This window comes from Euprymna scolopes, chromosome 40 (assembly GCF_053919585.1).
Source record: "Euprymna scolopes isolate OS-2025 chromosome 40, ASM5391958v1, whole genome shotgun sequence".
NCBI lineage: Eukaryota > Metazoa > Mollusca > Cephalopoda > Sepiida > Sepiolidae > Euprymna > Euprymna scolopes.
The window spans coordinates 29,596,340-29,611,302 of record NC_136521.1 but is presented as its reverse complement, the minus strand read 5'-3'; the positions used below and the strand labels follow the sequence as shown (position 1 = coordinate 29,611,302).

The 14,963-nt window shown below is 32.2% G+C and overlaps 1 protein-coding gene across 4 annotated transcripts in view; it reads right to left on the bottom strand.

Annotated features, from left to right (window-relative positions):
• The window catches only part of LOC145265458 (acetylcholine receptor subunit alpha-like), a 1,250,815-nt gene that overhangs the window by 126,100 nt on the left and 1,109,752 nt on the right, over positions 1-14,963 (bottom strand). For all 4 annotated transcript variants that reach the window (XM_080121317.1, XM_080121320.1, XM_080121318.1 and 1 more), the window contains one exon: positions 7,958-8,290. In XM_080121317.1, the coding sequence (XP_079977443.1) occupies positions 7,958-8,290 (333 nt within the window). The remainder of the gene's footprint in view (positions 1-7,957; positions 8,291-14,963) is intronic.

Below are 14,963 nucleotides of genomic sequence, written 5' to 3'. Positions count from 1 at the left end.
TCGAATTATTTAATATCAACACTTTCGAATTATTTAATATGAACACTTTCGAATTATTTAATGTCAACACTTTCGAATTATTTAATATCAACACTTTCGAATTATTTAATGTCAACACTTTCGAATTATTTAATATCAACACTTTCGAATTATTTAATGTCAACACTTTCGAATTATTTAATATCAACACTTTCGAATTATTTAATATCAACACTTTCGAATTATTTAATGTAAACACCTGAATTATTTAATGTCAACACCTGAATTATTTAATATCAACACTTTCGAATTATTTAATATCAACACTTTCGAATTATTTAATGTCAACACTTTCGAATTATTTAATATCAACACTTTCGAATTATTTAATGTCAACACTTTCGAATTATTTAATGTCAACACTTTCGAATTATTTAATGTCAACACTTTCGAATTATTTAATGTCAACACTTTCGAATTATTTAATATCAACACTTTCGAATTATTTAATGTCAACACTTTCGAATTATTTAATATCAACACTTTCGAATTATTTAATATCAACACTTTCGAATTATTTAATGTCAACACTTTCGAATTATTTAATATCAACACTTTCGAATTATTTAATATCAACACTTTCGAATTATTTAATGTAAACACATGAATTATTTAATGTCAACACTTTCGAATTATTTAATGTACACACTTTCGAATTATTTAATATCAACACTTTCGAATTATTTAATATCAACACTTTCGAATTATTTAATGTCAACACTTTCGAATTATTTAATATCAACACTTTCGAATTATTTAATGTCAACACTTTCGAATTATTTAATATCAACACTTTCGAATTATTTAATGTCAACACTTTCGAATTATTTAATATCAACACTTTCGAATTATTTAATATCAACACTTTCGAATTATTTAATGTAAACACCTGAATTATTTAATGTCAACACCTGAATTATTTAATATCAACACTTTCGAATTATTTAATATCAACACTTTCGAATTATTTAATGTCAACACTTTCGAATTATTTAATGTCAACACTTTCGAATTATTTAATGTCAACACTTTCGAATTATTTAATGTCAACACTTTCGAATTATTTAATATCAACACTTTCGAATTATTTAATGTCAACACCTGAATTATTTAATGTCAACACTTTCGAATTATTTAATATCAACACTTTCGAATTATTTAATATCAACACTTTCGAATTATTTAATATCAACACTTTCGAATTATTTAATGTCAACACTTTCGAATTATTTAATGTCAACACCTGAATAATTTAATATCAACACTTTCGAATTATTTAATGTCAACACTTGAATTATTTAATGCCAACACCTGAATTATTTAATGTCAACACTTTCGAATTATTTAATGTCAACACTTTCGAATTATTTAATATCAACACTTTCGAATTATTTAATGTCAACACTTTCGAATTATTTAATATCAACACTTTCGAATTATTTAATGCCAACACTTTCGAATTATTTAATGTCAACACCTGAATTATTTAATGTCAACACATGAATTATTTAATGCCAACACCTGAATTATTTAATATCAACACCTGAATTATTTAATGTCAACACCTGAATTATTTAATGTCAACACCTGAATTATTTAATATCAATACCTGAATTATTTAATGTCAACACCTGAATTATTTAATGCCAACACCTGAATTATTTAATATCAACACCTGAATTATTTAATGTCAACACCTGAATTATTGAATGTCAACACCTGAATTATTTAATATCAACACCTGAATTATTTAATGTCAACACCTGAATTATTTAATATCAACACCTGAATTATTTAATGTCAACACCTGAATTATTTAATGTCAACACGTGAATTATTTAATATCAATACCTGAATTATTTAATGTCAACACCTGAATTATTTAATGTCAACACATGAATTATTTAATGCCAACACCTGAATTATTTAATGTCAACACCTGAATTATTTAATATCAACACATGAATTATTTAATGTCAACACCTGAATTATTTAATGCCAACACCTGAATTATTTAATATCAACACCTGAATTATTTAATATCAACACCTGAATTATTCAATGTCAATACCTGAATTATTTAATATCAACACCTGAATTATTCAATGTCAATACCTGAATTATTTAATATCAACACCTGAATTATTTAATGCCAAAATCGGTTCTGAATGATGAGGAACAATAAATTCATGAATGCCTCGAGCAAAGAGATGGAAAGTCAACGCCTGTACTAAAACACCACTTAGATGAATTAATACCGAATCCAGTAATTTTGGAAAAAGTTTTCATGCGTCCAATCTTTTATATCTTTAAATATCTATTCACTGACCTTGCAGAACATAATTGAGTTTTGCAAAGGGAAAGCCGAAAAGATAAATATTTGGTGCATTTTAGGGCAGGACGCTACTATCTCCCGATTATCTGTTCTAGTATCACTAGATTGTCACACATGTCTCGTTACTACGACGTATATTGTCACAATACCATTAGTAGATCGTCGAAAAAATGAATAGTGACGTCGATCTTCAGAAATATCAATCGTTAATAAAGCTGTCGAAAAACTCCTTCATCGATAATCAGCCCTTTAGTGGCTTAGGAGGTGAATTCTGGTCATACCGTCGCTAACGGATGCCGCATGGTTTGTCGGGAGTATGCTATACGTTCATCGGAGTACATTGCATTAAAGTACTTGTAGAACAGGCACAGGGCTGTAATATTGTGACGATGGGAGAGAGATTGAGCTTGGTTGCTAGTGCGGAAACTATTAAATTTGAAACTCTTTTTGAATCCTGCCTAAGAGTGAAAGACTAGTAATATATGCACCAACCCAAATACTCCACGCAGGAGCAAATCGTAGATTTGTAAAGATGTAATTTTCTAGCATAATAGAGGAACCCCACATTATTTGCAGCAACCTTGGCAATGTCTTTCATGTAGTCGCTCCAATTCATGTTGCCTATGAATGTTTAACCAACGAGTTTGAAGGAGTAGCCTTCGGGTAAGGTGTTGTTTGCCATCACAATCAGTGGTTGATAAGGTTGTAGTTGTTAAAGGAAAGAAGCGTACTCTTTTCAGCATTAAACACTAACATCCCGTTCACCTATAGATTGAAAGTAGTTTACAAAAATTTCTGCCATTATCACATTTGCATAATTTTATATACTCATTAAAAAAGAAATTTTGTGTAAAGGAATATTAGTAGAAATATTCTTGCTTATGTTCTACCGTAATTAATATTATAAAAGTTCAACAAAATGAAAATATGATAAATGTATTATTCTGGAACATTTTGTTACTGATATTTTTGTCTGCTTATTTAGTAAAAATCAAAGTATTTCGCACCAGACTCGATATTGATGATTGAGGCTAAATCTTGATCAAGCACACCGCAGAGGGGATTGTGTAACATTGTACACTTTTTTTAAACGTTGCCATTACATTTTAACGGACCCAGCACGTTGTAAACTCAGGCGCAAGGAAACAGAAAAAAGGAAAATAACTCGACTCATTTTCTTTTTTAACAAAGGCTTTTATATCTGGTATTTTCAACAACACATTTTTCTGAATGTTTACAAAGTTCATTTCTTTTCCGGTCGCATGTGACTTTTCTTCTCTGCTCTGACGCCACCCACGCGTCTCGAAGACACGCTTCTCTCGGCACGTCTCGAACGTCACTTCTCCAAACACTTGTATCTTCGAACACGTGTGCTTTTTTTTAATCTCTGCCATGAAGTCACAGCGCACACTAGCTCGGTCATTGGCATATGGCTGCTGCTGCACAAAACATTCTAAGTGTTCCAGTGATGCATTCGAGTGGCAGACGATGTAGAAGATAGAGCCTTGAGCAAGGGAAGAAACGGGGGCGCAGAGAATTTAAAATATCTGGTTGTAGTCCGTCAAGCAACTGATGTTTTCTTTGGTTGAAGTGAAGTAAGTATCTCATTGGATAGGGAGTCCTGATGGGACCGGCCTTTTGAAAAAAAAGAAAAGAAAAAGCAATACCCAAAATTATCTGCAGGTAAACTCCTTAGAAGAGAGACTTTGGTCGTTATCTTCGGTGGATATCCGAGTGGTCAACTTTTGTGTGGTCGAATAGTGACAACTAACAAATGGCAGAATTAATCATGGGTGAAGGGAATTCAAGACAGAAAGAGAGCCGGCCTTTCGAAGGAGGAGTGGAAATTTGAAAGCGAGTTCCAAATATCCTCAAAATGCCTGTTGCCAATTTTAAAATGTGCAAACGAAACAGATAGATTAAAATTCATGTTAGAACATCAGTCTGTCCGCAGTTATCCTCCGAGCAACTTAATTATACACCTGAATGGAGTGCTGCTTACGGCACCGGTGGTTTCAAATACTCATTTAAGTAGCTACAAGACTCAACATTGCTTAACTACAGAAAAGATAGAAAGGAGAAAGATGTGTTTCAACATTATTTATTCGTAGCAGACGACGCGAACTTAGGTTAGAATGAGATGTTCGGAGAATGACGGTGATGTGAGTTTTACGATGTCTGCTTATGTGGTTTCTTAATGTAAAGGATGAGTTAGGTCAATTTCAGCTCTGACATTCTGACATTAGATGCACGTAATGATCTCATCTTAATTGGTGCTGAGCAAATCTTTTAAATCCCCTTTTCTTTATCGAAATTGTTGAAATCAGAAATGATAATTTGTATTACTTGGATTATTTAGACTACTTTATTCCCACAATATTTCGACCGATGAAATCCCCCATTCTTTCCCAGGTGCGTCTTGTCAAATTCGAGAATGTTTCTGTCAGCCTTGGGAATCAGTACTGAATTTCGAACTGAACCCTATACATAATTCACGGGAGTAGATTATTTTTGTTCCATAAATTACAACCTGATAGAAATTTGTAATAATTTTAAATTATATTCTTAGTATTGTTTGTACTGAATAGTTAACATCAACCTAGAAAAAAATATTACGTAGAACTGCATCTATTTACACTTTAGCCATTGCACAACTTGTCAATTTATGAATTTTAGGGTTAGCGTTAGACGTTTTAGTTGTACAGTGTTACCACCTGTAACTACTTATTAATCTCTCTCATATTTATATTTCCTATAATTTCTATCATTTTTATTTCTTTAATGTCAATCTCTACTAGAGAGGGCGGCGACTGCAAAACGTGTTTAAAGTAAAGCAAAATAACTTACTGACAGATCTAATTTAGAATCAAAACTAAAAATGAAGCGAAAGTAATTCATTTAAAACTTTAGCGACATCAAATATAAATTGCTTAACAATGAGTGAATCTATGAAACAGGTGATAACGATCGTATTGAAATAGTAAAATGTCTGCTGCTGCTATTATTATTATTTTTTTTTTTTTGTACTGACTAAGACTTCTCACTAGGGTCATCATTAGAGATTACCCATTGATAGTGATGTTCCCTAGAGTCTGGGTGACAACAAAGCTTCCCGAGATTTCCAATATTGTCCACCTTTTTCGATAATCTTTGCAAACTTATAAATCTTCTTTAATCAAAATCCATAACGTGAAAATTAAAATAAAGATTTTATGCATTTTGTTCGAGAAATTCATTTTACCCGTCCTTTAGGAATAAAAAATATAAAAATAGGATGACTAACAATGACAAAAAAAAAAAAAAAAAAAATGGAAATGTATATAAAAAAAAAATGCGATTTAAAAACAAGAAAATGAATACAACAATATTTTGTTTCTGAATTTTGGAGACGAGGATTAATATTCGGCTTTGGATTCTTCGGAATTTGAGTGTTATTTTCACAACGTTTTGGTCGATGTCGAACTCGGGAATCTTTTTGCAAGGATCCGTGGCGTAATGGATATAGTACTTGATAAATGCCTTTATAGGTGACACTCTTCTTGAGGTTGAAGATTCAGTGTTCAGTGCGGGCAACAGTAAAAATAAAATTGCGAATTACTTAGGATTTCTACTCAGTCATGGCTGACGGAACAAGATCATTTTACCCCCGTAGATTAAATAAAGGATTCTGCTCGAATTACGATGCAGATTTCGGAGTTTGACAGAAAGATTCCTAAGTTCGACAAGATTCACCTGAAGAAGATCTAATGTTATATCGTTCTAAAAATAACACCAAAAATGAGAACTGTAGCCCGAAGAAACAAAGTAATATAAAATATTTGTATAGAATAGTAAAAAAAATCAACAAAAAAAAAATAAGCAAGAAAAAAAAAGATATAAGAAATAAAACACTTTGTCTGATAAAAGCTACGTGTAATTTGGTGAACTCATTATCTTGATTCTGATTGGTTCTTGATTGCACCTCATAAAGCTACACGACAAACAGTATACGAATCTCTGTATCCAGTTCGAATTGAATTTTGAGTTTAAGAATGTGTAAAAGCAATTAAGAAAAGACGGTGATATGAAATGAAAAAAATGTCGATCTAAAGTCAAGAATAAATTAAACCGATAAAAAGGTTACATCGGCCGAAACGTTGTTAGAAAAACTAAACCGAGAAAAAAGTTACATAGGCCGAAACGTTGTTAGAAAAACTAAACCGATAAAAAGGTTACATCGGCCGAAACGTTGTTAGAAAAACTAAACCGAGAAAAAAGTTACATCGGCTGAAACGTTGTTAGAATAACATCTAAGATGAGCACAATAATCCAAATAATTAAAATAATATGAGAGAATCTATCGCTCTGTTTAAGACGACAGTGTTAGGGAAAAGGGAATGAGACAATAGTGGATAGATTTCTTTCGTTTCTGAATTTTTGAGATGTCGATTTATTATTCGTATTATTCGTATTATTTGGACAAATGTTTTTATGTTGAGTGTTATTTTAGAACGTTGTAACTTCCGGTCTTCTTCAGGTGTATCTTGTCCACTCTTGGCGTAGTGGATAAACTACTTAGCAAAATTCAGTTGTGATTTACACTCTTCTGGAGGTTGAAGGTTAAATTCTCAGTGCGATCGACACCCAAAGTACAATTGCGAATTATTTAAGACTTCTAACCAGTCATAGCTGACGGGATGAAAACATGTAAACCCCATGAATTAAATAAAGGATTACGTTCGAAATTTTGTGCAGATTCCTGATTTTAACTGAAAAATTCCCGTTTGATAAGAAGGTCGGAGGTAATATCGACCGTAACACTCAAAATGAGAACAGTAGTTCGAAGTATACAAATAATTACTTATGCCTTCTAACCAATCGTAGATAACGGAATTAGAGCCGTTTCCGTTTGAAATTCCGTGTAGATTTCTCAGTTTGACAGAAAGATTTCCGAGTTTGACAGAAAGATTCCCGAGTTTGACCAGATACACCTGAAGAAGGTCGGAGATTATATCGACTGAAACAATCTGAAAATAAAACTCCAGATGAGAACAGCAGTCTGAAGAATCCAAATAAAGTGGATAGATCTTTTAAAATATTCAATGGTTCACAGAAAAATTGAATAAGAAATCTTAATTACTTGTAAATTGAAATAAAACTTTTTTTTTTAATTTCGTAAGCAGCCACTTTTATTTAGATCATAAATGAAAATTCTTCCATTTAAAAGTAATTCTTGGCAGGATTAAGTATTTTTCCGAAAGAAATTAAAGCAAAATACATTACTTTGTTTCAAATAACATTGTGGAAGGAGATGATAAATTTGCTATGAAAAATTAAATAGCGACTTGAACTATTTACGCCTATCGACTTAATTTTGTATATTATATTTGGCTCTTTCGATTTTCTTTACAAAATTTTGATTGAATCGTAATTTTGTTTCACCTGTAAAATGTGTAATGTCATTAAAGAGAAGCCATTAAAACGAAAACAAGAAAGTAAAAAAAACAAAAAAAAAACAAAAAAAAAATCAAACAAAAAAAAACAAAAACAATGAGATGAAAAAGAAAGAAGGAAGAAAAGAAAGACAAAAATATTATGACTGACCGAGGACAGAGGTCGTAGCGGAATTTCCTGGTAACTTTCGATTAATATCGTTGAGCAATACGGCATAAGCGAGCAGGGTGGTCGTAGCCAACATGAGTTTTTCTCCGGACATAACAGGGACCACGTGGGCGGCCAGATTGAGTAAAGCCAGCAATACAAATGGGATGTACGTGGACACCAGGTGGTAAGTACGGCGTCTTTTCATTTTCAAAGTAAAAGCCGCATGGCTATAATATCTTCGGTCATCACCCTTGGATATATGACTAGACTTGAAGCTGGCAGTCGTTGTCTTTTCCACATCCCACTCATTATTGGGAACGAAGTGGTCAAACTCTGCAAAGAAAAACATAAATACATCGTTTCAAGAAAGGATTTACATACTTGGAACTACCCAATATCAAGATGAACTCACCTACACATATTTCTTAGTGGGGGGTGGGTGTTATCATTCTCATTTATCACGCTAATATATTAATAAATAGTGGTAAAGGTATTTCCACTGATTGAATGAATCAAAATTAAAAAAAAAATTATATTTTATGGTTTAATAACCAAAATATCTTTTTTTTCTTAAAGTAACAAAAAAATCTGCATTTTGACTTGTAGGCCAATATTTTACTTCCAGGCCATCAGAAATTAACACACGATTTAGGGGGAAATAAGTATCTATAAATACTAAATTAGCATACTATCTATCTATCTATCTATCTATCTATCTATATATATATATATATATATATATATATATATATATATATAATGAGGAGTATACATGTATAAAAGTAATAAAAATAAATAAAAAACATTCTTAATATTTATTAATAAACTATATGTATATATATGAAATGGTTATTGACGAACACGTATTTCGCCGTTACTACAACTCATCAGCATGACTTATCATGGCTAGATGCGAATACACGACCACAAAATGATTGTTTTTTTTTATAATATTAGATTTATGTGAGTTTGTACTGCTAAACTAGCGAGAAAATATTAATAAATGCCCTTTTCTTGTTTTCTGTGTAGTACAATCGATTTTTTTTAAAATCTCGTCTCACATTTCAGTTAATTGTTAAACATTTACAAATAATCTTGTTTATATAGGATGGTTGTTCAAAAAGTAATACCTCCTATTTTATTCCACCAGAATGGATCAGAAGGAAATTTCAACTTGCATTCTTACGATGACTGAATTAGTTTATGAAAGATTCATATATCTGTTGCAGATATTGACGGTGTGAGCCTCCATGAAAGCAACCCCTGTCATAGACGTGTGTTAGAAGCAGAGATGCATCATTAAATTCATTTATGCAAAAAAATTAAACATTCATCAGCACTTGTTAGAGGTTTACGAACCCGATGTATCTAATGTTAGCACAGTTAGGAGATAGGTTCATCGATTTCAGAGTGGTGACAGATGTGAGTGACAAACCACGCTCGTAAAGACCGATGTATAAAAAACTGGCAAAAGTCCATTGAGAATGCTGGTGACTATTTGAAATACACAAAAGATCGTTTATTTCAATGGTGCCATTCCTGTCTACGTGGCTCCTCAACGCGTTAAGTTATGAGTAAAAACAGACCTTACTTATGGAACGACTCTCGTACATAACTTTGTACGCAAAAAATAATTAAAATGAATAAAGAAAATCCACTGGAGATTTAATGTCTGCACGTCTGTAACCAAAACTATGTCACAGTTCTCAAATATATTGCATCATATTCTCATATTTTTTATTTACTGAATATTAACAATAAATTAACACTAGCAAATGTATACAAGTTCCTTATTATTGTCTGACTTGTACATTTTATAGTTTTGTAATCTAAATAGAAAATGGCAGCAATCTTTTCCTTGACGTCGTAATTTATACGGACGGTCATCTTCGACGTGCTCTCTTCGCTGCCAAACACCTGACTCGCTGTTCTCAATAATTCGCCCTTCTTAACGCAGTCTCTCATATGCAAATTAGTTCCTTTAGTATTTTTTAATTTATTTAATGTTTAATTTGTTATTTCTGACGTGCAATAATCATTTGTGTGTTTGTTTCGTTTTAAACTTAAAAATTTTCATTATTTTGATAAAAAATGTTATCTTTTATTTACGAATATGTTTTTATGTGTAAATTTTCTAATCATTTTTTTTATACTTTAAATTTTTTCTCTTATATCTTAAGATGCACGGAAAATAATATGGAAACACATTACAGGAAGCCATCAGAGAACGACGAGAGCCGATGTTGAATGAATTGTCGTTTAGGAATGAGCGTTGGCTGTATACACGAGGCATGATTCACTTATACTGCTTATGACATATTGATTTGCACTCGATAGCAAACACATATTTGATTGTGATATCACAAAACTTAGACCCTCCCCTTAGATGAGAGGTAATAAAATGATACTATTTATTTAAGAGGTTGCCATTTGAACGATTGAGAGAGCCAGATTATTTTGAATTCTTTAAATCTGATTACTGCTCTGGTCGTGAAGGGCCGATAATAAATAAGACAATGCGGTGGTATACTTACGAGATTGCGTATTTAGAGAAATGTAAGAAAATTATGTTTCAGAGGCAATTTACTTCCAATCACAGAACATGGGACACTGTGGAAACAATCAAATCAGCGCAATTAAAGCAGAAGCCACCTGGCCTTTAAAAAATTGCCTCTGCAGCCCTGTCATCATTTCGCAGTCGGGGTACCTCAGGCAGTTAACAATAAATTAACTTTGCCATAATAAAAAGGAAAGACACGACTTAGAAGATAGATTTCCTAGGGCTATCCAGAACAAATACCCTAGCCTGAGAAATAAAAGGCCATCGAAATTGCCTAGTTTTTGTCGGACAGATTGCCGAGAAGGGATTCTCGACTGGTATTTAGCAGTCAATAATTGATATTTGTCTCCTTTTAATGAAGATTAGACACGCTCAGCAACTGGGATTTAAGAGCTAACTCCCCCTCCTTCGGAAAAAAACACTCTAGCACGCAAAAATACTTGGGCAACCATGTTAGCATTTTTCAGTAGGGACGCCTCAAGCGGTTAGCAATAAACTAATCATTCTCAAAGAAAAAGGGCAAAGCCTGGGAGGACGGGCCTTCAAGAACTTCACAAGATCAGCACAATCAAAAGGTAAAAGTCATTTAAGAAATTACTTAGATTTTGTTGGCTTTAGTCTCGAGGGCAAAAATGCCAAGACTAAGTCTTAGCAGTTTCTAAATCACTTGAGTTGCGACGAGAGTGCATCATAAAAGCCTCTTTGCATTAGTGTCTTGAAGAGTTCATATATTCACGAATAGGACAGATCAACTTCACATTATAACAATCACCATTATAACTGTTCATTATTTTTATGATTTTCATTATTTTTACAATTGTGGGAATTATTTAAAAATCGTTTTAAAACTAAACCACACATTCTATGATACTTTTTTTTTTTTAGCGAATATAAAAGCAATTCAAATTGAAAGAATGTTATTTAACAAGAACTTTGAACATTCTGGTTCAGAGCAGTTTTCATCTCGTCACGTGATTAGATTAACGAAGTAATTTTAGTTTTCACAGAAATCGTTCATTTCTAATCATGAACTTTCAATTCATCGATAATAGGAAGAGACAACGGTCAGATTTGCTGATAATTACATTAATCTACTTTAATTGATGACCATGACGATGACGACAGCAATGATAATAGAAAAACTAATAATAAAACTAATAATAATATTAGTACTAACGATAAAATAATAATAATCATAGTAAAATACTACTCTACTGCTACTACTACTACTACTACTACTACTACTACTACTACTACTACTACTACTACTAACAACAACAACAATCAACATAATTGACGAACAATAAACAACTACAGATAAGTTGAAATAGAAATAAACATTGTCATAATGGACGCAGAGTATTAAAATATATCTGACGAGCTCAGTGAGTAAGATATCAAGTTGAGAGGATCAAGGTTGAAGTTAAAGTAAACCCTCTTTATTATTATACTAGCATGCCACCTGGCGTTGCCCGGTCGTAAAATACGCATAAATATTATATTTTAATTAATGCAGAATTCTTATTTATTATAAACAGAAATACCGTAGCTATTAAACATAACGTTAAATTCCTTTTAAAAAAATGAAGTAAAAAAAAAAAACGGAAAGAAACTGAAACATGTGCATGCGAGTATTATGTTTTTTTCTAAAAAGTTCATTTCTTGTAAGTAAAAAAATACTCGAGCTGAGATCGAAACCAAATCCTAAAGAGAGTAAGTTCATTACGATAACCATTAGGCCAGCTTAAGACGACCATTACAAAATGTTTTCAAATCTTCTTATTTTTAACAGAAAGAAATTGCCATGTTTCATGGCCGCGCTTGGGCATTCGTGAAACAGCTTAAAACAGAAAAAATTCGACCAACCTCACATACTGATTTTCTTAGCAGCCGTTTTTCCGGATGAAAACCGATTTAAACATTCTAAACATGTCTGATTATCCTATATACGAAATCGCAAGTCTGTAGATAAAAAATTCGTTGAGTATATGGGTTGAGAAGTGTCCTCACACACATTCTCACTTTTATACATATATAAACTGCATATGACGCGACCAGTAGTAATTATCACTTCTAGCACTGATGATTGTGTAAACATGAAACATTAGTGTCTGTGAGTAAAAATTATTAATATTTATTAAAAAAATATTATAGTTATAAACTCCTTTAAATAAAATAAAAATTGAACCCTATTTGGAAAATTGAGAATACACCTGCAGGTTAGCTGCGTGCATTAATCACAAATTTCCGGTTTGTTCGAATCTTGTCATCGCTATGTGAATCATGACAAGTCCGCTTAGATGGCCTCATAAGTAACTTAATTCACCTACATTTAAAATGTTAATTTTTGATAGTTGAGTGGAACAACGCCAGCCTGCAAAGCCAAGGTTGACTGGGTTCGAGTCCCGCAACCAGCATCAATTATTACATCCTGTATTGATGATTACAAAAGCATGAAACACTCGTGTAAGATAAAGAAGACTATATATTGGTCTCATTTGTTTGATTTGAAATCGACGGTACCGATGTTGTTTTGATCTTCTGTAACACAAATATAAATAGATATTACACTTATTTTGATATTTTCTTTATAATTGAGCACTCTGATGGCGTTCTCTCTTACGAACATTACATTATCAACACACTCTTACATTATCAGCACAATCTTAATATTAACATAAAAACGGTTAACCATTTAATTTGAATGTTGCTCAAGTCCTCTTTTAATACCATTTGAAAATTTCGTAATTAAATTTATTCGCTCTTACTTTTTTAATCGAATATAGCAATCTGTTCTTACATTAACTCTCTCAAACAAATTAATTCAATTATATCATAGATGAAGGTTTCAAAAATTCCTCACAACAAACTAACAATATGAAATTAATAAAACGAATAGATAGTTGACAACTGCTTTAACTAGTTCCTCCCTCCCCCTCTCGGTATATATATATATATATATATATATATATATATATATATATATATATATATATATATATATATATATATATATATATATATATATATATATATATATATATATATATATATATATATATAATAGCATTTCAGCCCGGCATTGCCCGAGGGTTTGGATGTGTACGTTGAGCAAAAAAAAAAAAAAAAAAAAAGTGGTAGTAATAATGCAGGTTCGAACCCGTACCGCGAAGGAGAAAAAGAACGGGGGAAAAGCTGACGTCTATGCTGTTACGAACACCGCCAAACCGGAAGTTACATTTTTAAAATTAAGTCTACACAATCGAAAGAAGAAGATTATTTAAAAAAATATCGGCGAAAAAAGCGACCCCCCCCTGTAGAAAAGTTCCCAGTTAAAGGTGAAGATATTAATGATTTTAACCAATTTTTCGATATTTGTCGTCTGAAAGGTCGGACTTTAAAACGATACTAGTGTTGGTAAAATTCGTTTCCTCTTTCAAAAGTTTTAGGCAGACATACAAACGTACACACATACATACGTACGTACATACATACATAATACATACATACAATACATATATACATACATTTATAAATTGGTAACTAAAAATTTTCGACCCAAACAGATTAAAAAGCTGGCCCTATCTCTGAATACCCTTTATCTCAAATTTCAAATGTTTAGACCAGAAATTGTCTGAGTAATTTGGTAGAGACCGCAGAGGTCAGTCTTTTAAAAAAATTGAACCCTATTATGACCCCTTAACATCTACTTTTTGGGCTCAAATCAAGTTATTAAGTTAGATCCATGTCCAAAATCAAGTTATTAAGTTAGATCCATGTCTAAAATTTCAAGTTTAGACCCAAAATTGTTGGAGGAGTTTGGTAGACTTCTCAAAACTCAAATCGTTGAACTTTGACCTCTTAACAGCCAAATTTCTGGCCGAAAATCGATCACAAAGATTTTCCCTAATCTCAGTACCTTGTATATGAAATTTCGAGTCTGTAGGCTTAAAATTGACAGAGTTAATGCGTAGGGAAATGTACACAACAGACAGACAGACAGACACATAGACAGACACACAGACACACAGACACATTCACTTTTATAGATATACTAGCATGGGTGCCCGACGTTGCTCGGGTGTTTGGAGGTGTATGCTGAGACAAAAAAACAAACAAAACAAACAAAAAAAAACAACCCCCCCCAAAAAAACCCGGTCAATATTTTTAACTATGACCCCTATTATAACCCCTTAAAATTTATTGCTTTGGGCTCAAATCAAGTTATTAAGTTAGATCCATGTCCAAGTTTCAAGTGTTTAAACCCAAAATTGTCGGAGGAGTTTGGTAGAGTTCTCAAAGGTCAAATGGTTGAACTTTGACCTCTTAACAGCCAAATATCTGGCCGAAAACCGATCACATCGATTTTCCCTAATCTCACTACCCTGTATATATAATTTCGAGTATGTAGACTGAAAACTAACAGAGTTATTGCGAAGGAAAATG